The 27,031-nt window shown below is 35.4% G+C and overlaps 1 protein-coding gene across 1 annotated transcript in view; it reads right to left on the bottom strand.

Moving 5' to 3' along the window:
* tsl (membrane-attack complex domain containing protein torso-like) overlaps nt 1–27,031 on the bottom strand; it is a 159,409-nt gene that overhangs the window by 8,970 nt on the left and 123,408 nt on the right. The window contains exon 3 of the mRNA XM_069830517.1: nt 4,190–4,445. Coding sequence (XP_069686618.1) covers nt 4,190–4,445 — 256 coding nt within the window. The remainder of the gene's footprint in view (nt 1–4,189; nt 4,446–27,031) is intronic.

The following is a 27,031-nucleotide window of genomic DNA, read 5'->3' as shown; positions in this document are numbered from 1 at the left end:
ATTTTAAAATATACTCGTAATTCAGATGTACATATTTTATAGTGATACCCCTTCTTCTTTTTCCTCTAAACCTGAAAGCTGGTAGCTTGTCTCGTATCCATCCACTTCAGTTCCGGGGTACAGTGACACTGTCCATCGTAGCTGCTTTCTTCTGAAAGGTCTTCAGGTCGCGTACTCTTTTCACTAATCGATTGTCGTTTATTCTGTTCATGTGTTCGTTCCAGCTCATTCTTCTGTCACTAATCGAAAGGTTTATAGGCTCGACTCTATATTCCTATTTAATAACGGATTTACGAATTTTGTCTCAATGATTTCCATGTGATTTTTCTCAGAACTTTCACTTTTATTGTTTCACTGATTTGTCTTGATTTTTTTAGTATCCGTTCGGCATTCGCAGCCATAAGTTAATTCTGGTATTATAATAGATTTATATATTCCCTCTTTCCCATACATGTTAATGATATAACATCCTCGAGAGCGATGGACTTTTTAAAAAATAAATGTAGACAATAGTTTCAGTTTATCCGCATTAACCAGAGCATCAAGAATTACATCGCTTGCCCACTTCACTGAAATGTATAATTACCTGCATGATAATGCTGCGATTAAACGAAACACTCCTTCTATTTCTCCTAATAACTAACCTCACATTAATTTGTGTCCATGATAATTTCTAAACAGGTTGTTTACTTAGTAAGTATTGCTTTAAACTAGGCCTTTCTGGAGAAAAACGTCCACAATGTATCGTTTATCACCATTCCATATGTAATAATAATAATAATAATAATAATAATAATAATAATAATAATAATAATAATAATATTATTATTATTATTATTATTATTATTATTATTATTATTATTATTATTATTATTATTGGTGATGGTAGTGGTGGTGATAGTAGTAGTAGTAGTAGTAGCAGTATAAATGCGTTAGAAGAATAAGAAGATATTCTTTAAATTTGGAATATGTTTAGACTTCCACTGTATAACATAATTTTAGCGAAAGGATTTTCTATTGAACTACTTTAATTTTTTGAGTAAAGTTATTATTGAGCCGAGTCGTGAATATGAAGTGTGAGTATGTTCTCCCCATTTTTTTCTAGAACAAATTATACATTGAGAAATGGACGAACGGGCATACAAAAGGTATGATAAAAATAATCTTTTTGGTATCAAACATGTATTTTAGTAAATATCCTGAAACAACCTTTTCAGCATCAAACACGATTTCTATGTACGCCACATTATAATTAGAAAGTAACAGTCCTCAGTAGAGTAATGGAATCGAAGGCCTTTATTTGAACTACTGAGAAAGACATTGTAGCTCAAAGATTTAAGATACTGTAAGTTCTTTTGGTGGAATGTACGATCACCAGGAAGAAATGTAACTCCTTGCCTAGCACCGCTCAAATATTCTTCATTATTTCCTAGACAAAAACTCTTTCGTTCCTTATGGCTGAACTTCTTCGCCGTCTATGCAGAAATGCGGTAGTAACAGTTTCGTGTTACAAATGTGTTCAGAATTCTATGGAAATTTGCGACCAGAATGACATAAGTTGCGGTCACAACTGAAATTGCTTCCTATTGTAATTTACTACGTTCTGCATCATTGAAAGGAACAAACTGTTACTTACAAACAATTCGGAGAAAACGTTTCATGGTGAGGATTTAAACTCAAGAAATGAATGAAGAAATAAAACAAAAGTGTGAATTACATACTGACACACACTTCATTACCATTATTGTGAGAAATTTTAAACTATGTATTGGTTTAAAAGACACGTCTTTAGCTGAACGTTAAAAAGTTTAAAGCAGTGGTCGTCAGCACTCGCTGAAATGGGTAGAGTGCATGGAGGGTAAGGAACTCTACTTCGTCGTGCACAAGGGATAGAGAGACAGCATACCCGCCAGCAGCGACGATCGCACTCTAGGGCGGTGTCTTGTCCGCGGGTAAGAGACGCTAGCCCGAGCGTGCAGTGTTTTGATGACCGCTGGTTTAAAGCGTCGATTGCCTGCGCTAAACACCCGAGTTAAAATCTCGGTAAGTGCAAATGGAATGTTAATGGTGAACTAGAGGATTTCAGGACAGATTTCTTCCGGAATGCTTCCATTTAATCTACAACATAACTACACTATTTCTCTATAATTCTCTATTCGTATCATCGGCGTAGAAAGCAAAAGGGAACAGATATTGCCTTTATGAGGCCTATGTACCGAATATTTTATGGAACAAATACCCTGCAAACCTATGAAGGTGTTGCCACGCCAGACAGTAAGAATAATTTTAAGGTAAAAAATAACGAGCTTATGCAGCTATATCATCATCATCATCATCATCATCATCACCATCACCATCATCAGTACCCACCATGTGGCACCAATGAACATCATGATCATAGATCATCTTCTTCAGCTATCGGTTTCTCATCCAAGATGGACAATATTAGACTCCGGGCAGAACGTATATGATTTGTGACGAAGAAAATAACTCTGAAGCAGTTTTCCGCCAAAATATTCTCATTCCACCGTTGTTCAATATTATTCTATCATATCTTCGTATCTGAATATCTTTGTAGTTAAAAAGATATTAAAATAAATTTATATTGCCACCATTTCCATCGCCACCACCACTACTATCAAATTACTACAATTTAACAACCATTGGAACTGAAAACTGTTGTTAAATAGATAGAAAGATAGACCTCGGTCTCAGCTTTAGTCCAAAAGTATCCTAAGAGTAGGGTTGTTACTTTCAAAAACTGCTGGGCTGGACAAACCCTTCATCCACAAGGACCGAGGGACAAACCGATTTTTATTTAATTCAGTCTGCTTTATATCGCCTCTCATAAAAGGTCAATATGAAATTGAATACCTGAATCGACAAACATCCAAAATTTACCGAATTTGATGGAGAACCGAGCGTGCGTGTAAACAAATAAGTCAGTGTCGAATATAAGCAGAAATTTTGCAGTCTCGCAATGCATACACATGTTAAGTGAGACTCTTTTGCTTCTATTAGTCTGTGATTTTTATCCTTAAAATTTTAATCGTCATTTTCGAAACTCCCTGGACAAGTAGACAAGTAAATGCCTTATATACAGGTATTCAGTAGTGCTCAGTTTGTTGTCCCAAATCTGGATGCTTTTACATGATAGAGGTCCACGTACAAATCACTTTCTAAAAAGACGATGAACAGTTGTACCTTAATTCGGCTAGCCACATGACGCGGTGTCAACATTGTTACCAAGATAATCGAAGGTCACCAGCTAGCGCAGGGGGGAGCATCCAGGCGCGACCCAGAGGTAAACTTTACCAGGCAAACAAGTTCAAGTGCGGCCCGGGATATTTTATTATATGGTCCATGTGCGGCCAGACCTATATGTTAGCAATTAACTCCGCTCATGACGTGAAATCTAAATAATATATCGTTAACTTTATGTGGTTCAGTATTTTTCTGTAAGTAGTAATTTTAATTCTAAAGGGTGACAGTTTTGAGTCACTCGAATCTTCTTCCTATTTGTTTACATTATTGTCACAATCTGTGAAATCTAGAGAGAACCTTATGGATACGTACATGTTATGTGATGCAGACTCACAAAACACGTTCTGTGGCTGTTTAGTTCGCGATTAGTGCCCGTAGTGCACGCCATGGACAGCATGGATTTGATGAGATGTCAGAAGGTGAAGGACGGTTACAGGTTTCGCCACCACAAAGACCTTCAGACTATAGCTTTATAAACAATATTTTTAACCATACCTGTAACAAATTTTACACAGCCAATAATACAGTGTCCCACTATAGTATCGACAGCTATACTCATATTTAGTACTGTATTGTTATTCATTATTACAGAGAGTCCTAAGTCTGCAAAATAGGAAGGAAAATATTGTTGGTATTCATACCATAACTCAGGTATTCCCGGGCCGCACCTGGACGATTACGTAAAGCTTCCCGGGCCACACATGGACTACCGCCTAAAACTTCCGGGGCCGCATCTGGACTAGAAATCCGATTCTGGGCAACACATGGGTACCCCGGAGCGCATGAGAGGAATTGGATCAAATTTTTGAGATGGTGCAAACCGGAAATGTGTACTAAACCTTTCCGAGAGATAAATGCTTTTTAATTCTGAATACCTTCCATCCGGACACTCAGTAATAAAACGTCTTCTCGGTGCTTTACGTACCAGAACGTAGCAATGCTGACCGGAGATAAAAGAAGAGTTGATGCCGAGATGCCTTGCCATGGCAGTACGGCTCCAACTGGCAGTGAAGGCCCGCCATGGCTTGTCCAGACGCTCGAATGTGAAGTCGCGGAAGTAAGCTTGCAGGAGCTGTCTCAAGTTGTCGCAGAACTCCATGTGAAAGTCTCCTTCGAACACCGGGGACGCCGTATTAGTGACGCTGTTGAGAGCAACGGGGGGCGTTTGTAACGAGAGATTCCTGCAAAAATACAAAGCAATTAGAAATCCTGTCATGTTACGAAAAAAATGGGCTGCAACGACATTAAAATGCATTTTTTTTGCATTCTCACATTGACTTTTTCCCCGACAACTGTAGTTCTGTAAGTAATGAATGAGCATGGCGAACGCTTCCATCAGACATCTCTGGTGTGGAGAGACGCTAACCAAGGGAATGGAGCCCGTCTATGTTAGCAGACTACTGTTGGAACGTCACGCGTGAAACGCCTACAGATTTATACAAGAGGGGAGTAAAGAAACGTCGTACATGCAACTGATGTCCAGTTTACATTGTGCTATTGTGTTTTTAACAGGTACAATGTGGTTTTCATAATTAAAAGAATATCTCGACAGTTCCTGTGCTGCAAGTAGTTAATATTACATCATATATTATATGTTTGTAGTTTAATTTTACTAATAGTAATGCATCTGGCAAACCTGAGCTAATCCAAGGTTTTCGTTGTCATTTTCGAACTCAGCATGTCAAAATCATTTAGAAATGGCTTACTTCCTTTCTGAAGCAAACAAAAAGTTGAAATTCATAGACCAATGTTATTTGTGAGTGGTGGCGCAGTTACATGTCATCTTATCACTCTTCATATCTAAGAACGGTCAGTCCTAGCTCTGCCTACAAATTACATTCTTTCTTCATAGAGTTAGTAATTAGTTTTTCATCTGTTTCATATATCGTATTTCTTTCTAAACAGCACGTTTTCTATTAAGTCTTCGAAAATGTGTAACAGGCTGTATTTTCAGACTGGAGACTAATTAACTTAGTGTTCTACGCTCCATAAAGAGATTTTTGTCCTGCAGCCAATGGAATGGGATTCATACACATCCATATTTGTTTACATGCGGATTGAAATGAAGAACAGTTAACATTACAAACTTGTTAGTGAAGAACTATTATTTTTGAGTTCAAAAAGGTTGTATGATTTAGTACGAGATTTGTGCGTAAATGGAGATAGTTTGTATGAGATCATTTTGTTCTAACTTTAAAATTTAACAATGAGTGCCAAGCGGTCTCGGCTCGATGCGTGTATTAATCCTGTTAATTTAGAAAAGCATGGAGAGAAACGTGGGAAAAAATTAAGACAAGTGCTTCCAATTATGCTTGAAAAGTTGTACAGACCAGACAGATCTATTCAATCAACTTGCCCCACATCTGAAAATATGTGATTCTTATCGTGTACGATTTTCAAAAACATCTAGTGCAAAAACAATACCAGGCACACAATCTTACCACGCATTCTTACCGGTCTCAAGTCAAATTATATCAGCGAAGGTGTACTCTAATTCAGATATTCAAAAATTGTTGAACATTATTACTCTAGTGTAAAAGTATTTGTACCTATGAACTATGAAATAATCCTAGTGTATTATAAACAATTATTAGTGATCTTTGTTACGTGATAACTTGTCATATTAAACACATATTAAGGATGTAATCTTTCGCAGTTCCAGCCACATTTCTGTGAGTGCTACATGTAATAATAGTTAATTTATATATATTTTCCGCGTAGTGTGCTTAAATGCGACAGGCTCATGCCAGTAGATTTACTGGCTTGTAAAAGAACTCCTGCGAGATAAAATTCCGGCACACCGGCGACGCTGATATAACCTCTGCAGTTGCGAGCGTCGTTAAATAAACCATAATTTATATATATATAGGCCTATTCCATTGCTTCTCCTTCTTCAAATTTTTCCCATAAACGGAGCTACTTACGAGGTATTTATAGTATCCTTTTCAAAAAATCTAGGTGTAATCATAACGAAAATTGCACTTAACTTTTCTGAAAAAAAAGTAATATTACAAAGCAAATATCGCTATAAAAATGTGATAAAGACAGAAAGGAAGACTGTTTAATTTCCTTCAAAATGAGCTATAATTTGTTTTTCTGCGATGGATAGAACCATAGTTACGTTCATTTAAATTTAATAGTGCGCTGCAATCTAGGCTTTTCACGCGGAACTACAAAAGTCTATAACTCGAGAAAATAGAGTTACAAATTCTTAAAAAAAAAATACGGGTCTAATGAATTTCCTCATAGAATCTACAAAAAATATTTCCATAGAATCTGAAGGGTTGCGATTAAATCAGTGTTTCACTTGGCATGGAAAAGTGTAAACACCCATGCCCATTAGATTTCAACCCACGTTCGCGGCTACGCCTATGTTTTGACCCCGAGTTTACTACGACTAGACGCACGAGGGCATCACCCGTTGCCACGGAAGTACAGTTGCTCTTTACTCTCTGTCACTGTTCAGGCGTTTATTAGAGATGCATCCGCTATGACATACTGTGTTATTAATTACGTTCAGCTCGTTATTACTCGTATTACCTGACATATCTGATGCCTCTATGAAGACGTGGCGAAGTATATATTGTTGGGTTGGCTGACTTCGTGAGACAGTGAGAATGGAAATGCTGATGGAAGCAGCAATAACGAGAAACCATATCACAGCATCTCTTCTTTTACTGAAAATTTCGTGTGGGCTCGTCGGGATTGGAGCTCCAATAATACAAGTAGCAGCCTATTTTTCTTTTCCGCATAGAAAAACAACTTTTCAATTTACTAGTTTTAACGTCCTAGTAATCAATCGAATCTTAATTGAATAACGAATTTCAAAGTAATTGTGTGTGTGTGTGTGTATGAGAACTTTTTTTATGTCCAATATGTGAAAATACACTTCAGATGCCAAAAACTCTCATCTCTGCAACAAACAACATATTTTCTGTAGTAAAATATTAAATATTATTATTATTATTATTATTATTATTATTATTATTATTATTATTTTGCAATCGATTCATACACATTTCTACCGAAGAAAAATCTTTATTAGATAGACATATTTGTAGCATTTTCTAAAAATGAACATATTAAGTTTTGAAAGAAGCTCCGTGTATGTATATATGTATTATTATTTAGTAGGTTATTTTACGACGCTTTATCAAGATCTTAGGTTATTTAGCGTCTGATTGAGATGGAGGTGATAATGCCGGTGAAATGAGTCCAGGGTCCAGCATCGATAGTTACCCAACATTTGCTCATATTGGGTTGAGGGAAAACCCCGGAAAAAACCTCAACCAGGTAACTTTCCCCGTCCGGGAATCGAACCCGGGCCATCTGGTTTCGCGGCCAGACGCGCTAACCGCTACTTCACAGGTGTGGACTGTATGTATATATGTATGTGCGAAAAAGTTTATTAATAGGCCACTTCTCACACTCCAAATTCTTCAGGATCTAAAAACCATATTAATTCTCTACAAAATAAACAAATTAAAGAATATATCCGTATCAGCCTTTTTTCCTCGGAAACTATATGATACAGGTTGTTCATAAAAAATTATGATAACCAAAACCTATGTAAAGAACCGATTGGTGTTAGTACCATTTCCCGCAACAAACCGGGAGTGGTCAACTTCGAAATTATTTTTTAAATTAGAACGTAGGTCATTGAAAGTACCATTGGAATCTACCTTTAAAAAGAAACAACTTTTACTGAAACTTTTTTTTTCTAACTTTCATTGTTTACTCAGAAAGCTACAAAAATGGTATCTTTTGTGAAATGTTGTACGTTGTTATGTACGTACCAGTAGTAGGTACGTAAACACTGCAGGTCTTGAAGCCAAGTCATTTTCCACTGTCTTTTATTTCGCATCGCAACAGTTAATTTTGTTTATTCGTCCATATCACGTCGTCTCCCTGTGGGTTTGCTATTTGAAAAATGTCATTCACAAATGAAGCATTCGATATGTTGATGATACTTGGAGAATGCCATCGAAATTGCAGAGAAGCAGCAACATGTTTATGCAGAGAGATATCCATTGTGCGCCCATCATTCGTACAACGACGACCTGTGAGGAATGAGAAAGTTGCCGATGTCCTCGCTGCAGTGATAGTTAATCCTCATGACTCTACAACAGGCATGCCAGAAATGAGACACTGAATGTGCAGTATATATGCGCGGGTTCGCCGATCTGTGGAGATTGCGTCATTCACGCGTTGCTCTTATCAGTTCTTAGCTGGAGAGGTGTACAAGAATCTATTCTGTGCTTCTAGTGTTGATTAAATTGACATTTGGACATTATAAACACACTTAGCAGAAGGAGAAAAACACAGTTTTTGTCACTGTCTATATTTGACAATTTCAACACAAGAAACATTAGACTCACAAAACAGTGGTTTGTAAACCATAATTTATTAACATGATTTGTAGACAGTATTTGAAGAAAATATAAATATTGCAGTAATTTTGAAACAACAAAAAACGAACACAGTATTTCATTTTATGTAGTAGGTAGGCCTACTAATAATTATTTAAAAGTAATACTCTTTCATTGTTCGTCAAGCATTATTGTTAAAGAAAATATTTTACTCCCAATTACACGCAGTAGGACATTGTGAGGTTTTTTACACCAAAATCATTTCCTTGCTGTGTGAAAATAAAATTCATATTAATGTTAAAAAATTGGATAAATTAAGCTTGAATTTAAATGTATATATAGTTTATTTGAAAAACGTTGAAAGTAGGTATCAGCAAGTTGGGAGCGTTACTGAAATTAATTATAAGCGTAGCGAAGAGAGGATATTTTCTTTATGTCAGGTTTAAAGATTTATGAACGTAAATATATTAACATAATTTTTCAGAAAAATTTTCCACCTTGCAAATAGCTGCTTTCTTAGCTCGCTTACAATCTCAAGAGCCTCGCATGTATTCTTCACTCAATATTCTCATCACTTATTATCTTATCAAATAGAAGTCGTAAGTCGTTGATGTCTGTGTTAGTATAGAGTCCAAAACAACGCTATTGTCACGTTTGTTTTGCCTTGAGAAATAAGCGCTGGCGAATATTATATTTTGAGAACTTTACTAATCTGATCTAAATTCTCACAACGCTATTAGGTCCACATGAGACGATGACAGCCTTTCATTTTAAAATAATTATTGTTGTCTGAGGGAAACATTATAACAATTATGTTATATAATTCGTGATTTCTCGTCTTCGTTATATCTGTGGACTCCTCAATTTATTTTTCATAATGCATTCACAGTCACAGCGCAATGAGAACCCACACTGAACTGTGTTACTGAAACAAAAGCTGATCTACTACTGCAGGTACTGTACAGCCCTGTCGCGCTCCTCTCCAAGCCGATTCACTCCCTCCAGGTAGGGGAATAGGAACTGCACATCGCACAGAGACAACTGCAAAATGTGCAGGGTTTTGGCATGCCTGCTCTACAAGAAGGATTGCCCATGACTTAGCGTTTAGAATTCTCAAAGACAACAAATTTCACCCATACCATAGTCATGTCTATCAGGGACTTGGAGTACATGATTTCCAGACTCGTGTTGATTTCTGCAACTGGTTTCTAAACACGGACCGTGGTTTCGAGATCAGAATTCTGTGGACTGATGAGGCAACTTTCAAAAGTAATGGTCAGGTGAATCTCCATAATGCCCATTATTGGTCTCCGGTTAATCCACACTGGCTGTTTGAAGTGGATTACCAGAATATGTGCAGCCTCAACACATGGTGTGGCCTCCTCGGACACCGAGTCATGGGACCATACTTTTCTTGAGGAGAACTTGAATGGGAGAAGGTACGCACGCTTCCTCCGAAATATTTTGCACCAGTTGCTTCATGATGTTCCCCTTGCGATTCGGTTAACGATGTGCCTTCAGCAGGATGGCTGTCCGACTCACTTTTCAGGTAGGGCTTGGCGAGTTGTTAACCGGTTATTTCCTTTACGGTGGATTGGACGAGGAGGACTAGTAGCTTGGCCACCGGATCTCCTAACTTCGTTCGTAATGACTTCTTCTTGTGGGAGAGAATTAAAGACATGGTATACCAGATGCGTCTAACAACTAGGGAAGACATGAAACAAAGAATTAGAAAAGCCTGTGGGTCCCTCAGCAGTACTAAAGTGCTCCGTGCAATCATGGACGTTAGGAGATCAGAACGTTGTTTAGCACAGGTTAGGAGATATTTTGAACACTTTCTATGAAGAGTGTAAGTGCTTAACGTACAGAATTTTTTCAGAAGAACCATTTTTGTTGCTTTGTGAGTAAACAATAAAAGTTAGAAAAAAAAGTTTCAGTAAAAGTTGTTTCTTTTTAAAAGTAGTTTCCAATGGCACCTTCAGTGGTATATGTTCTAATTTGAAATTCCGAAGTTGATCACAGATACCCCTCCTTCCGGTTTGTTATGGGAAATGGCACTAGCACCAATCGATTCTTTACATAGGTTCGATTTACCAAAAATTTTTTATGAACAACCAGTATCACATAGTTTTCGAGAGTCCGCACCTGTGGAGTAACGGTTAGTGCGCCTGGCCGCGAAACCAGGTGGCCGGGTTCCGATTCCCGGTCGGGGCAAGTTACCTGATTGAGGTTTTTTCTGGGGTTTTCCCTCAACCCAATATGAGCAAATGCTGGTTAACTTTCGGTGTTGAATCCCGGATTCATTTCACCGGCATTATCACCTTCATCTCATTCAGACGCTAAATAACAAGAGATGTTGATAAACCATCGTAAAATAACCTACTAAAATAAAAAAAGTTTTCGAGAAGAAAGCCTGATATGGGTATCTGAAACACCCGGTATATGTCATGAAAATGAATCAATACAATAACTTTACAAATATCTGAATAGAATAGGAACACTTCTGAAACATTTGAAAGGAGACATGAAGTTATTTCCTGAAAAAAAATATCTGATGATGATGGTGATGATGATTCTTACATTTTTATCTGAAACTTGTAACTGATTTACTGAGTACTGGAAGCTTTACTGATTGAATGAAGTGTGCTCTTACTCGTGAGAAAAAAGACATTTAACGTCGGTGTAAAGAAACCTTTCATAGTTCAAGGACTCACTGAAGACCGATTCGACCTTGTCCGTTGACTCACGTGTAAAGGCGGATTATTTTTACCTTGGAATGCAAAAGACTCAGTTCCGCTTATCCGGGATATGGGAGTTCCCGGAGTGAAGAGAAAAATAATAATTGAAAACCCTATTATGATAGCAACTGGAAGGGAATTGTTAATCGAATATTTTAATGTTTTCTAATAATACTTCACTGTTTAGGAAGATCTATGAGTATTTTTAAAAATTATAATAATATTTTGCTCCGGAGGATACATAAGTCCACAGAAGAGAGGAAATTGATTCTAGGCCTATAAATTAATTTGGTTGTATTGAAAATAAAGTAATAAACTCAAACGAATTAAATATCCTAATAAATCCAACTAAAGTGACTAAAAGAATTATTAGACATAGGAAAATCCCACATCCCTATCTCAAATCCCACATCCCTATCTCATATGTAGGAAAACTAAGAGTTATCCTCCATTGGAAAGGTCATTGCTCTATAGGTATGGGATTTCAAGGCTATTATTATTATTATTATTATTATTATTATTATTATTATTATCATTATTATTATCATTATTATTATTAATATTATTATTATTCATCTTTCAAATATGTAGTCAACGTATAATGTACTACTTCAAACCAGATATAATTTATCAGTGCGGTATATGATCTAAACTACGATGTATATTCAATCTTGTTTACACACATTTCTTTACAATATTTCTTTGAACCTTGAGTAAACTTTTTTCTTTATAGCGGTCAGTTAAAAAGGTATAGAGTTCTCATATATTCAGTTAGATTTGAAACACGGCGCTAAATTGAAATTGAATTATGAAAGGAGTGTTAAAGAGTAGAAATAGAGAAACGAAGACTTTTAGTTTCATTTATTTTAGAACTGTCATTTTTTAAATATCTTACTGCGTACTCAAAACAGTAATTTGTGACAATTCTAAAATAAATACAACTAATCAGAAAAATGATATTGACTGTTTCGTTTAAGCATATGACGTCATTCCTTTTCGACCAATGAAGTGTAATGAAATTCTGAATTCCAACCAATCACAGTCATATATCGCGATATTTTTTGCAGTTGGAGTTATCAACAGTAATCTCACTAGACGTTTTGATTTATCTAGAGAAAATCAAAACTCGAGTGGGATTTAATTGACTATTACACGATTAGAAAAAAGTATATAAAGATTAGATGTAACGAAGTACTCCAATACAATAAAATATTAATTGACTTACGAAAATACAACTGTCTTCAAATGTATTATTGTACCATCTCAACATTACAAATATTACGCTAGATGCATGCTAGATAGCAGCAGTGAGCAATGCCTTCTCGTCAAGTTCTCGATCTACAAGTATACACGATGGCAATGTTACTAGTCAAGAAGACTTTGTTGATTCAGTTTCATTTTTATTATTAAAACTTCAATTATCCGAATCCCAGTAATCAACGTCACTTGACAGATGATTTTCAATAAATCTTAATATTAAACAATCTCTGATACGTGACTATCCATAATATCATATAGCAGAAGCTATAACATAACCTAACTAATATACTGTACACAAGTGTTAGAAAAGTTTTAATTAACGACGATGACATAAAAAATAAACATGAATAATTTTAAAAGGAATAATTATTGAATGTACAATTTTCAAATTTGAATGTGGTTGGTGGTTCAATTGATGTTATATTGGACGTGTGCGTAATAGAAATGGAACTCGTTGATTTAGGCCTACATAGTGTATTCAACTTATTCAGGATTTCCGAATGAATAATTTTAAAAGGAATAATTATTGAATGTACAATTTTCAAATTTGAGTGTGGTTGGTGGTTCAATTGATGTTATATTGGAAGTGTGCGTAATAGAAGTGGAACTCGTTGATTTAGGTCTACATGGTGTATTCAACTTATTCAGGATTTCCGAATGGTGCTCTTCATTTATTTGTAAATCGGATTTCAGAAGATGCATAGGCATGATCAGTGATTTTTATTAATTCTTGTTCTTTAATGCCAATGCGAGTCATATTTGAAACTGCTGTGCATCGACTGGAGTGGTTTGTAATTTTATATATACCGTATATATATATTTTTTTGACGTCCAGACCAGCGCAGTTTCAAATGTTGGCAAACAAAGAAACAAATGCTAGGGACGCGATAAAATTAAACAAATGCTAGGGACGCGATAAAATTAAACAAATGCTAGGGACGCGATAAAATTGTGCGATAAGCAGCCATGATTGGTTGAAATACGTCCTTTCGTACCGTTTAATTGGTCAAAAATAGTATGACGTAGTAAGAGTGTAATAGTCAGTATAAATTTATTGCATGGTCGTTCTTTTGTTTAGTCAGTGTCGCCAACTGTTTTCCCGTAAATCGATGAGCATGAATTCATTGTACTAAATAAAGTGCGAAATCCTACTTCCACATCTACATCTTCATCTTCTAATTCCATGTCCATTGTTTCTAAGGAAAATGACACTCTTTCGTAACAATTGTTCATTTAATTAATGTATTAATCACGTTATTTGTAATTATATTATAAAATGTTTAAATTAAATTATAATTTCAGCAGATAATGAAAATTATTTCTTTTATAATAACAAGAGAAAAGCACTGTATATGTACTTAACATTGTTAAAACTGTATTTCGCTTTTCTCAATTGGCATTACTGAATAACATCCAATTTCTTTATTTCAGTAATCGATATTCATCTATTTCAACTTCACAATGTCTGAATAGGTTAAGTATTCATAAATATACAATTATTAACATTTTGTGAGCGAATTTTAGGAATATATTATTTACATTTTTATTTTATTCACGAAATAGTCCTAATAAATGTCACTCGAGGTCTGAAATTACTATAGATAATTGTATCTAAGCATTATGTTAGAACTGAAAATTTACTATAAGAACGGTTTAGTGATTGCTGTTCCATTTCATTCGCCTTACATAATGAATACTTAGTCTAATTAATTATAATTTTCTATGAAGAGAAATTTATTTTCTTCGGGAAGTGGGAACAAATTTCATTTGTCATAAAGTCTTATGAAATAGACTATAGAAAAAGATCGCTAAAAGGATTTTCAGTACGTCGTCGTTTTTTATTTTATTGATATAAAACCATTAATTTTTAGTAAAAATATTATATTTCACATGCAATCTTTCCGGACGAATTGAATCGTAGATACTGAATATGATCAATAAAAATGGAACAGTTGCACACATACAAACAGATAGACTGGCGCCAGTTGCCTCATAAAGGAACAAGTATGGCAGTATATGATGATTATTCTAAAGCCAATTCTTGGGCCAGCGTTAAGAAAAACCTCTCATCTTCTGAATATGTCAAAACTATCAAGATGTCGTATAATCTATCGGCTGTCCATTCTGTTCCAGGAAAAACCTTCAGTTCAATGCGTTGCGTCACCCATGTTCTAACGAGACGGAAACTTTGGAACACGTGCAGGGGTTCCATAGAAGAGACGAATTGCTTATATCACAGCCATAACCAAATACACAACAATTCAGCCTACGCAGAACACATCACAAACTCCAATCACAACAACATGAAAATACTACACATCCAGGCAAAAAACCAGAAACTTAACACTCTAAAAAAATATGAAATTTACAAACATAAAAAACACATCCCCAGCACATCCTCAAAACTCAATTTCAAAACACACACCCTTTTCAACACAATCATGAACACAACCACCACAACGAGAAACCAGAAGATAGCGCAGGATCTCCACTAGGCTTTGGATATTATAGAACAACACTTCGAAACTAGTCAGCCAGGTACATTCCTAGGGCCATACTCATAGACATTCTTAGCGCGGACTTCCGGTGGATGATCAGCGAACTAACGTTTTTCGTATTCATAAACCAGTGTTAGCGATATGATATGATATGATATGATATGATATGATATGATATGATATGATATGATATGATATGATATGAATCCTGTACAAGTAACCAGTCTATAGCCGGGGCTAGTTTAGCACGCTCGTAGCGCGGGCTAGCGAAATGTTTATGCATAGCACCCCTAAAAATTAACACAGTAAAAAAGTTGAAAAGCTAATCAGTAACATTAACAGCTCGCGTTAGTTTTAATTTCTCTTCTCCTTCCGTTGCTAGAGATTGGAGTTATTTTGTGATTAGGCTACGCTTTTATAATGTTTGGTTGGTTATCCGTCTCTTAATAGGGAAGGGGGAATGGAATTACTCGTGTATGTTGGGCCATCTGTATTTTGTGTGTTTATGCTACTTTTCTTGGCGCCAATTTGTTAATCATTAAAGTAGCATTGAACTAAGTATTCTTCATGTTATTTTTGTATTGTTAACACAAAACAACCCAACAGTTTTCCATCTTTTTTCCTGGTTTTCCTCAGTAGACAGTTGATCCATGAATGGGTGCGTCTCTATGTTGTCCATAAAGTTAACATAGGCCTACTGTGCTTCTGGTACTGAGAACAGTCAAATAAAAAAAAATATAAGAAAATGGAGTTTTTACAATTCAAGAGAGGAAACTTGTTACATCTCCATAAGATCGCGTGACAGAAATGCGTGCTTTATGAATCAATCTCGTGACACACAGATTCCCTCGAAAAAACATTTTATCTCTGCTGGCTTTGCAGTCAGCATACAAAGTAGCTCACTGAGGCTAACAGTAATGAATGGCATGATTACTTTTGTACGTATGTCGAAATCAGCGGTCGCAGGAAACGCTGATATGGCCAAATACGCCGTTGTGCGAATTATGATAGCGAGTAAAGCACGCTGCACCCTAATCGAATCCACTGACGAGGCTCACAGTAAATATTAAGACAAGTTAAGGCGTATACTATACGTTCATGCATTCAGGTTTTATTTCCAGACATCGACATATTATAAACTAATTTATACAGAGAGCTTCAAAATCTCTCCCATTGTCAGATTCGGACATCCAATTCTGTGAATTACGAATGTTACTTAATAATACTTTAGTCATGGATTTGAAACAAATCGTAAACACATTCAGATATGTCTATTTAACTACAATTCCGGTAATATAGTAAAGATTTTCTTACTTTCATGGGGACTGGATATACGCCCTTATACCGGTATTCTGTCTGTTCTCTGATGTCTTAAGCGCCATGTATATCATACGAAGTGAAAGTCATGTGTATTCAAAATCCTCACATGTGAGAGGGCAGAAGGAAAGAAAGTTATTAATAAAATTCTTGGTTTTTGCTGTTGCTGTTTATGATTATGAATATTAATGCAGTTGTTATATTAATATTTTATTATTAATAATTTTATAATTAGGTTCGGAAAGGATATCCAAAAATACTATTTGCAAGCTATCTTATTCAAATACAAGAGGCTTTTGCTTTGTACGACTATAGATTTCAGTAGCTAATAATTAGGGCTGAGAAGTTTATGCAAACTTTCAGATCCGAAATATGCATTAAATATGCTTAAAAAAGACTGACATTTTAAAAAAACTTCAAATTATGCAGCATATGCTTTGAAAAAATAGGTATGTGCAATGATATCGTCATACAGTCAACTCTGTATATAGCGAACATTCAGCTATAGTGAACCTAAATCATTGGTCCCGACCCGCATACATTAGAAAGTACATTAATATTTCCGTTTATAGTGAACCCTCGCTTGGGTTTTAGCGAAACTAAAACTAGAACTTTCCCAAGAAAATGTAATTTTAAAATGACCAACCCTCAATCTTCATCTGCAACAGCTAAAAATAGGCTATGGTGAAGTCTTTGAGTTAGTACAGTACAGCTGTTACAGTAAGAGCTTAGGTCTCCGGGTCCTGGGGTTTATCAGCTACTTGTCTGAGAATGGAACATGTACGCTAAAATATCGACTCGTCTCGTTGACCCATTTTCAGCTAGACAGGAGATTTCTTCTTCTACTATCCAGCCCTTATTTCTTAATGCGGCAGCAATTTTGGACAATCGACGCATATATAGGGCACACGATGGGCCAAAGTCAAACCAAGACAGACAGAGAGACATATAGACAGGTAGGTAGATAAACGAATACATATACACATAGATATATAAAAGTTGCTTAATTGTACGTAAATTTTAATTTAGACACAAAATATTCAAATTAGCTACATCCTGAATTGAATATGAAGAGGTCCAAGAAAGCCACTCACTTTACAGCATATAACTCAAATAAAACGTCTTATTTAGAAACAAGTTACGTTAATGCTCCTCAATTTCCTTGTTGAAAGCCGTGTAAACCGCAGCCTTACTACTATTCGAGAGAGTCGAACCCGGAAATAGATTTGTAAGTCCACGTTTCAGCCCACATGTTGCAGAGACAAAAGTGCAACAGCTCATAGACAGGATCTTACACCACTACATCGCACTCAAGGTTACCCAATACGCAGTTCTTCCCAAACATCCCAGTCTACTTTGAAATCCAGGGATCAATTCAGCAAAGCGAAACTCCCAAGCAGAAAGGAGCGCTTCGAGAAAGATAGGAATTTGTTCAATTGCAAGTGTTTAACAATGTTTTTCAACTACAAGTCATTGAGAGACAAATGATTACAACATGACTATGATGGAGTAATGCTGAATTGGAAAGGTAGGAGAAAAATGCTTGCGAAAGTGTCTCACAAAAAAAATCTCAAAATTTTTCTCGATGACATGTATATATATATATATATATATATATATATATTTCAAGGCGACAAGAATGGTGATGCAATAACAATTGAACAATAACGATAAGAAAATCTATCTCGCAGACGATTCTGTCTATTGCAACTCTTTCAACGTCAAAGACTATTGGAAACAAGAAAGTGATGATACCGCGACAAAAAGTAAATATGTATTATTAGCTTTCGCGTGTTAAATATTATAGTACCTGGTTGACTAGTTTCAGCCTGTCATGGGCCATCTTCAGAACTGGTTGGTGCTGGTCTTGGCGTCTTTTGTTTGCGTTTCCTGTGAGGATGTGTTTGTGTATAGTGTAATGTGGAGTCAAAGAATGCGTGTGTTCTGAAATTGAGTTGTGTGTTGAAAATTTCATTTGAATGTGTTTTTGTCTGTCTGTATATTTCGTATTGTTCTAGTGTGTTTAGTTTTTGGCTTTTTTGGTTGAATATGTAGAATTTCCATGTCTGTGTTTATGTTGCTGTAGGTGTGGTTAGTATTTGTGATGTGTTCTGCATATGTGGAAGTGTTTTGTAATTTTGTTATAGTACATATTCCCAAGTGATATAGTGTTAAAAGTTGTGTAATCAAGATGTATAAAGAAGTAAAGTTGGAAAGAGAATGGCAGGAAACCAAAGTACTTGAAGAAGGGGAAAAAACAACTCTCAGCTATTTTATCTATTGCAAATCTCATATCTATCGACAACAGAGAACAAACAACTTCGATAAGGTGCGGTGATACTGGAGTAATATAGAAATGAGAAAGAAGAGGAGGCGAACTAATTGAAGAAAATCTGTTTCACAGCAGTTTTATTTGTTTCAGAGGATGTAAGTCCAGTTAAAGTATAAAGGTTATTCAGAGAGAACAGGTTAATGAAGCAATAGCGGAATGAGAATAATAAAGGAAACAAAGTAGGCCTACTCAGAGAAATACTATCCATTCAGAAATACGAGTACTTCAGTCATACAGTCTAGCATTTTTGGCCGTCGTTTTTTACCCTTCCAATAAATATAGTTACACTGTTCACATATAAACATGCCATATTTTCCATCGACACTGTAAAACAGGTGTGGGAAAACTTCATGCTTTTTAGTTATGTTGCAAAAGCACATGTCACCTCCCATGAAAAAATAAAAGTAGGAAACGGTGCGATAATAATGACACTTCTCAGAAACAAAAAACAGATGGAAATGTTAGCTATTTCTCGGCTTTGTATAATATCCTGCAGTACGGCTCCACATGACTCACGCCACGTGTGATAGGATTTATAATTAACTAGTTTAGGCTTAAAATAAATGCAGAATGTTTCCTGCATTCCAAATATTAACCGCCGTCTCAATAAACATTGGGTTGTATAGACCTACTGAAGTGTTGAACCGTTTACAGGGTTGCGTGCGAAGTGAAAGAGAAAGGAAGCTGTGATTTACGATGCCAGCAACACAAGGTTTTGTCTGCTACTTGTAGCTTGCAGCAGCGAATAACTCATTTTGTTTGAAGCAAGGTTGTTCCCTTTCATATTAACTGACTTTTCGTGCTCAGCTGTCATATTTTAATTTGTATTTATCAGCGCTGTGTTACATTGAATATGAAATTTCTTAAATCAAATGATACTGTATTTCCATAATATGAACATGAGGAACATTGCTGAAACATAGGTACTATGTATAGCTACAGAAATCATATTAAATTTGAAAAATTGCTAGAAAAATAAACAATTATATCAATGGCTAAGAAGTGATACTTGGTATCTGTAAATTTGCAAGTGAATCGAACTATTGTTTTAAAAATTATTTTTTCTCAAAATCGACCAACTTTTTAGATATCGGTATTATGTTTCTGATTTGCAAGATCTTGTATTCCAGAACAAAATATTAGTTAACTGTCCAATTTTGTAATAGTACATTATGCAACGAGCCTATAATGGTAGTAATTAAGGCGCAAGTATGTTTGTTTATGAAACGAGCGCAAGCGAGTTTCATAATTTTCATACGAGCGTCTTAATTAACATTATAGGCAAGTTTCATACGACTTTTTATGCTCGACCATATTTCTAACTTGAAATTATTCAAAATTAGGTCATGTTATGGTTATGTGCGAACTGACCTGAATTGTAAGATGTGCGCAGACGCGAAAGTATTGATTTTTTCCGAGGCCGAATGTCATTGACCTTGATATAACGTAGAGAATAAGATGAACATTAGTCTGATATAACCTGGAAATTGATTTAGAATTGAAAAATGAGATGACAAATTGAATTTATTTGAATATTATTTACAATTAACGCTAATTATTATAGTAACAGAACATAACCTTCTGCAACAGTATTGGATTTCCAGCCTCCGTGACTTTTCGCTAATTGTCTTTCGATTGCATATCCGAGAATAATCGATACTTGCGGTTTTATAACGGTACAAAGGTGACTTGTCATTGGCTGAACACCTGAACTTTAATGAATAGGTGTACTTTAATGAGGTGCATTAAAGGGCTACTGCCAGGTGTATAATTACTACCTACATTTCGGAATGATCGAGCATAAACATAATAATAACGTAGTTAATCTAAATAAAGTGTAAATGACTTTTTGTAGATACAAGGTATCACTTCTTAGCCATCGATCTGCATCTTCACACTGTATTACGAATGTCAATACTGTATAACTAAATCTCATCAGTCGATGAATTGGGCTGGAAACAACTGTGAACACAGGTAGACAAAGAACAAAATGAAGAAGACATTTATGATAATTATAGGAACGATTACAAAACGGAAGTTGCCATAATGTGAAATAAATTTCTAAGTAGGCCTATTCTTTATCTGAAAGTGGCCAAGAATATCGAAAAAAAGAAAAAGCACAAGCAAAGAAAATAGAAAAAATGAAGAAAATAACAGAAACATCAAAGAATGAAAGAAGCAAAGAAAGAAAGAAAAAGAGAATGAAGGGAATATAGGCAAATGCAAAATGAAAATAAAATAGAATTAGGAAGAAAGAAAAATGTGAAAACATTAGAAGAAATACAGTGAAAGAAGGTAAGAAAATATATGAAGAAAAATAAAGGAAAATATATAGGAAGAAAGAAAAAATGTCCAAAAATGAAGAATCAATAAAACTGAAAGGGAAAGTAAAATTAGATGTAAAATAAAGAAAGTAACAAAGATAGACTAATTAACAAAACATGTATAGAGATTATGCCTATATAAACAAAGATGAAGTGTATAAAAGAGTAAATATCGTGAAGTTAAGAGAAAGAGAATTATGAAATAAAAAACAAGAAATAAGATATAAAGAAAATAAAAGAAATGAAGACAATGGTGTATTTCTTACAAAATACACAAAGAAGGGAATACAACTATCACTGCTTTTTGTAAAAGTTTTATTCTACTCGTATTTATACTATTAGTTGAAAATGGGGCATTAGTAAGAGATGTTTTTGCTGCCCCTTAAATAACTCAAAACTTGTTTGTAGATAATTATTTGTAGGTTTATCTTTGTGTGTGTGTTTTTTTTTCATTCGTGTTAACAGAATCTTATATAGGCTACATTTTTTTTTCAAATCTCTAATTCCCATATGAAGCAAACAATTATTTTAATAGTTCACATGAGAAAAATCACGGGGAGATAAGACGAAGTGTCTGGTCGTTTTACAGAACAGAATGTGAAGCAGGTAGCCAGGTTAGCGCGCGCAATTAATGAATAATGTAATCCAGTTTCCAGTTCGGCAGTAATTGTGTCAGCAAGTTATGTGCATAATAAAGGTAACTTGTCCAAATTCTGATATAGTTGCAGTGCTACAGAAACTGAAATGTACACCATTTCTTAACATGGGCTATAGACAGCCAGACGACTGGGTATCTAAATAGGCCTATTTTTCTTCTTAATTGGAGAACTTTGTGCCAAAGAACTCTAAGTAAATACACGAAATTTGAACTTCAATATAGGTGCTCTCATCTGGCGTTTCCAGCTCCAAGTCCAAAATATCTCAGTTCAATTCAGGACAGGAAAATGTAAATTAATCTCCCAATTGTAAGTACTATTTTGTGTTAAGATTTTCACACGTCTGTGACATAAAAATGTATAATTTCATTGAGCCATCATCTGTGACTGGATACCAAAAGTTTTGTGGAGAAAAGTCAGATTGACATAAACGGAGAGGAGGGTCACAAAATTAACTCATAAACATACTTACGCTATGATGCCTGCCTTATACAATCAGTCAATCAGCAATGCTTACCTCCCTGTCTACTCGTATCGGTCCGAAACGTTACTGTCTCAGCCAGGGAAAGTGGAGTGGGAGTTAAGGAATAGTCTGCAGTGACTCGATTGAGATATTAGCGCCCAAGCCTGGTCTAGTGTTAGTTTAAAATAAAAGTTATGAACAGCACATTTTACAGTATAAGAGGGTCAACAAAGAAAGAAAAAGTAATGTGATAATACATTTTATTATTTGAGTAACACCCTGTTTAGGAAGAATTGTTCTTAATTTCTTCGTTCATGCGCTACAGCGTTTGAAGAGTCATGATTTCAGGAGTTTGTCTGAACCTAACTAGAAGCCACATTATAGTTTCAGCGTTGCGTCTTGGCCGTTATACACTCAACGGCTGGCCTTATTAAAAGTTCAAATTTTGAAGTATGTGAATCATTCATAGAAGTAGCAACGTTTAAGTCGAAAATGTCATTTATTACTTCGACTCCAAATTTCGGATATATTACATAAGAGTAAAATATTTGGTCTGGTTGTGAATTTTTAATTCAAAATCATGTAGAATGTCTGGTGTCAAAAATGAATTATTGGTTCTAGACCAGACTCTTCATAACCTAGATAGGACTGTCTAAATTAATATGTTCAGAGCTTAAGAAATCCTCAATCTCCAGATCTGTCTTAGAGTGACTTTCTCTTCAAACCACGGCGTTGTTACAAGTATTTCGGAATAAGAAAATTATAACTTAACTCAGATTCACATGAACGTAAGCATTGTCATTTTAACTTGCATAGGCTACTTTACTATTACACTGTACATTCTCCTCAACATGGAAATGTATCAAGTAAGACTAAATTGTTAATGTATTCTGGTAAGAGAATGATCACTTTCCAGATTCAAGTTTCGATATAACCTACTAATCATGTGAGAGGCGATCGCCGAGATTGGGAACAATAATGAGCAAATAAGAAAGGGCGGCCTGACAGATAGACAGAAGAACAGATAGAGATAGACAAACTAGCAGAAAGACAGACACGCTGGACAAGCAGACGGTCACACACGCACAAATATAAACAGATACAGACAGTAGTAGTATATACTTGTAATAATAATAGTATATAACAAAGAAAGAGTATGGGGCCTTGGCTTGGTTTTTCGTGGGGTCAACCCTAGGACGGATCCTTCCACCTAGGCTTCCTTTGACCATTGTTCACCCTATACATGCGATGATTAAGTCCTACAGGTTGTCTGAGTAGAATTCGTGAATATGATACTGACAGGTGGGCCACCCTGCCTCGGTCCCGATGTAAGCCCCAGGACTTGGAACTTAATTAATTTCATGTATTCAGTGTTCTGGTCAAGGGCAGGTCTTTCACTGCAAACCCAGCTTTCTCCAATCTATCCTATTTTCTATCTTCCTCTTATCTTTCCCTGTATCAACATCGGAAACATGTCCTACGCTCAAGACGTCCCCCCAGTCTATTTTTAATTATTGCAATGACAGATAGAATGGGAAGGTGGACTGTGTCGGTGGAATGATAGAAGAAAACGGGAGCACCATGAGAAAATCTTCTGCAAGGTCAGCTTTGTCCACGATATATTCCATCACGACCTGGCCGGATATCAAACCCGGCTCTAGCGCTTGAGCCACAGTCGCGGCTATAAGAGCAGGAGATACAGCCTCATGTTTCCGCGATCTCGGCAGTAGGATGAGGTGGAATGGTCGGCACCACGTTCCGACCGCATTTTATCCCCGGAAAAGACCCGGTACTCAATTTGACGGGTGGACTCCGGGACCGCTCTGGAAGTTTCAACAATGGGATAATTCCCACCACAACCTCTGATTGACATCGAGATTTTCCAGTCCGTAATCAGTTGCTCTTATCCACTGAGCTACCTGACAGCCATAATAGTAATATTAATGGTAAAAGTAGTAGTATAGTAATGGGAGTAATAATAATAATAATAATAATAATAATAATAATAATAATAATAATAATAAATCATCAGTGATTATGAAAGTGTTGAAAGAGTGTATGCAAGAATTAATTTATTATTATTATTATTATTATTATTATTATTATTATTATTATTATTATTATTATTATTATTATTATTGACAGGCAAAATATGAAATTTCATATTTTAAATCTAAACTATTCCTGCTAGCGGTATGGAAACAAGAATTTTCACGATTCATGATGTGCAGAATGCAGTTAACGCCAAACAAATGTTCGTATTTCATAATCATTTAGGAAAATGTTCATATTTTATAAATTTAATGTAATTACGTGGTTATTTAACGATGTTGTATCAACTACGAGGTTATTTAACGTCGATGAGATTGGTGATAGTGAGATGATATATTTGGCGAAATGAAACAGAGGATTCGCCATAGATTACCTGACATTTGCCTTATGGTTGGGAAAACCTCGGAAAAAACCAAATCAGGTAATCAACCCAAGCGGGAATCATATTTTATAAAAATATTCATTTTTTTTGCGCGATTTTTTCCTCTCCGTCAATATTTCTGTAACTTCCACTGAACTGGGCTTTCCAGACATTAAGGAGACAACAAAGATGTTTTCCAGGAAACACTTGAAACACCGAAGCCATCTATTCAATCGACATCCCGGGATATCCAAGGGCAAGTCGCATTTCCAAATTTTCCTTTAAAGCCATCGAGCTTGTAGTGTCAATGAATTCGAGAAGCCAGAGCAAAATAGCGTTAAGTGGTTCGTTCCAACTTTGCTCATTCTTTCGAATCCAGTGGAAGTCTCTTCAGTGTTGCCACATCTACTTTTATTATGTGTAAATTTAAATTAATAATTTAAAATAAATTGAATAACACATTTTGCTTTCTACTTAATAACTTCTCTTTTTGCAACTTCATGGGTATTTCATCGTGCAAAACAATATTAAATGACAGAAGGTGTATAATCTTTTACCAGAAAATATAAAAAAGTTACATGTGTTGTGTTACTATAACCAATGTTAAGTCCAATTAGTGTAAGAACGTTTTTGTTCTCCTCGGTGTAAAAATTCAGTTATCTAGTTCTTGCATTCAGGTAAGGGTTTGACAATTTTTTCATTTTCATTTCATTTATTGTATTCCACAGATCTTACATTATCATTGAGGCTTTGATGACACCGACAAACTGCTTAATTATGCAGATTTATTGCATTTTATTTTGTAGTATACTGTATAGCCTACAGAAAAAACTATTAATATTTAAAGGCTTATTTTGTAAATAATAATGTAAACCTGCTCTACATGGTTTATAATAATAATAATAATAATAATAATAATAATAATAATAATAATAATAATAATTTTCCTCTTGTCTAGTGTAGGACTACATGTCATGAGAATTACAATACAAAATACTTAAAGTGATGCCCTTACACCATGCTGACTACATAAACAAGGCATTCCGCTTCTAGTGGATCACTACTTTTTTTATAGTCGCGGAGATCTATAGGCCTATTGTTAGTTCATATCCATTACTGACATGAGGATAGGTCTGTCTTAAAAGAGATTATTATTATTATTATTATTATTATTATTATTATTATTATTATTATTATTATTAGGAATGCTACAATAGTAAAAATTCAATGAATAATTCAAGAGGAGCGTCTATTTCTTCTTTAATTTTCCAAGTTTACTCATCTGATGAATATTAAAATCATGTTCAAATCTATGTCGAATTGATTTATTTTACGTGATTTCCATGCATTAATATTGTTATAATTAAAAAATAATATGTTTAATATTCACTGAGATAATGTTTTAATACCTCATAAAATGGATGTCAACGCTTCATGATGCAAGTCTGAAGTCTTACTCCATGAGCGTTCAGCACGCCTCGCGTACACTATAACCAGGTAGGTACTGTCGTCACGTTTATCACCAATCACAACAATGCATTGTTAATAGCAATATCTGCAGACGTGATCTCATGGTTGCCACAGCACCTATTGTATTCTTCATGGCCTACCGGCTTGTATGTCCACTACGGGTTTGGAACAAATAAATACTGTACATAGCAAAGTATCTCGGTTCTTTGCGAACAGATGCCATCGATATAACGAGACTGCGGAATATCAACAGGGAGACTCCGTCAGACTTGGATGCCGTAGTAGCGAAGCTTAATCGATAAGATGGCACCAAGAATTGAATCACGTACTTACAGGAATGCTGTAACAATCATCCCACAATAAGGAGGTCGACACAATAAGCGGTGCAAGTCTTCGAGAACTCCTCAGAAAATGAAAGTATCTTGAGTCCAGATTAAGATCGCACATCGCGTAATAGTAATATACGTTACAAGAGCGGTATGTTGACGTTTTCATGGTCGAGGAAAAGATTGAAAAAGCGAAACGTAGTTGAGCTTTTTTAATTTCCGAGAACATGAAAACAAACATACCGCTCGTGTATCGTACATTATTTTGTGCGAAGATCGTTTATTACATACCTGAAAGACGAATTTCTAATTAGTTGCAATGAAATCTCCATCTTGGTTTCTGTTTAATGACGGCAACTTCGAAAAACCAAAATATCTTTCTTCAACATTGTTGCTATAAAATGTTTTCTGTGTTTACTATACTCCAGCAGGCCGTGATATACGTCTGTCTTTTTTTCCCCCAGTCTATAAATGCGAACTTAAAACAAACGGTAAGGTTATGTAATGATTTATTTTTCATTTTAATATTTTAAGAATATTATTTATATAACATATTGCAGTAATAACATCGGCATCTGGAATCTTGTTGATTTTTTCACGG

The sequence above is a fragment of the Periplaneta americana genome, chromosome 1, assembly GCF_040183065.1.
Source record: "Periplaneta americana isolate PAMFEO1 chromosome 1, P.americana_PAMFEO1_priV1, whole genome shotgun sequence".
Classification (NCBI taxonomy): Eukaryota; Metazoa; Arthropoda; class Insecta; order Blattodea; family Blattidae; genus Periplaneta; species Periplaneta americana.
The sequence above is the reverse complement of the archived record's forward strand: the minus strand, read 5'-3'. Positions and strand labels throughout refer to the sequence as shown.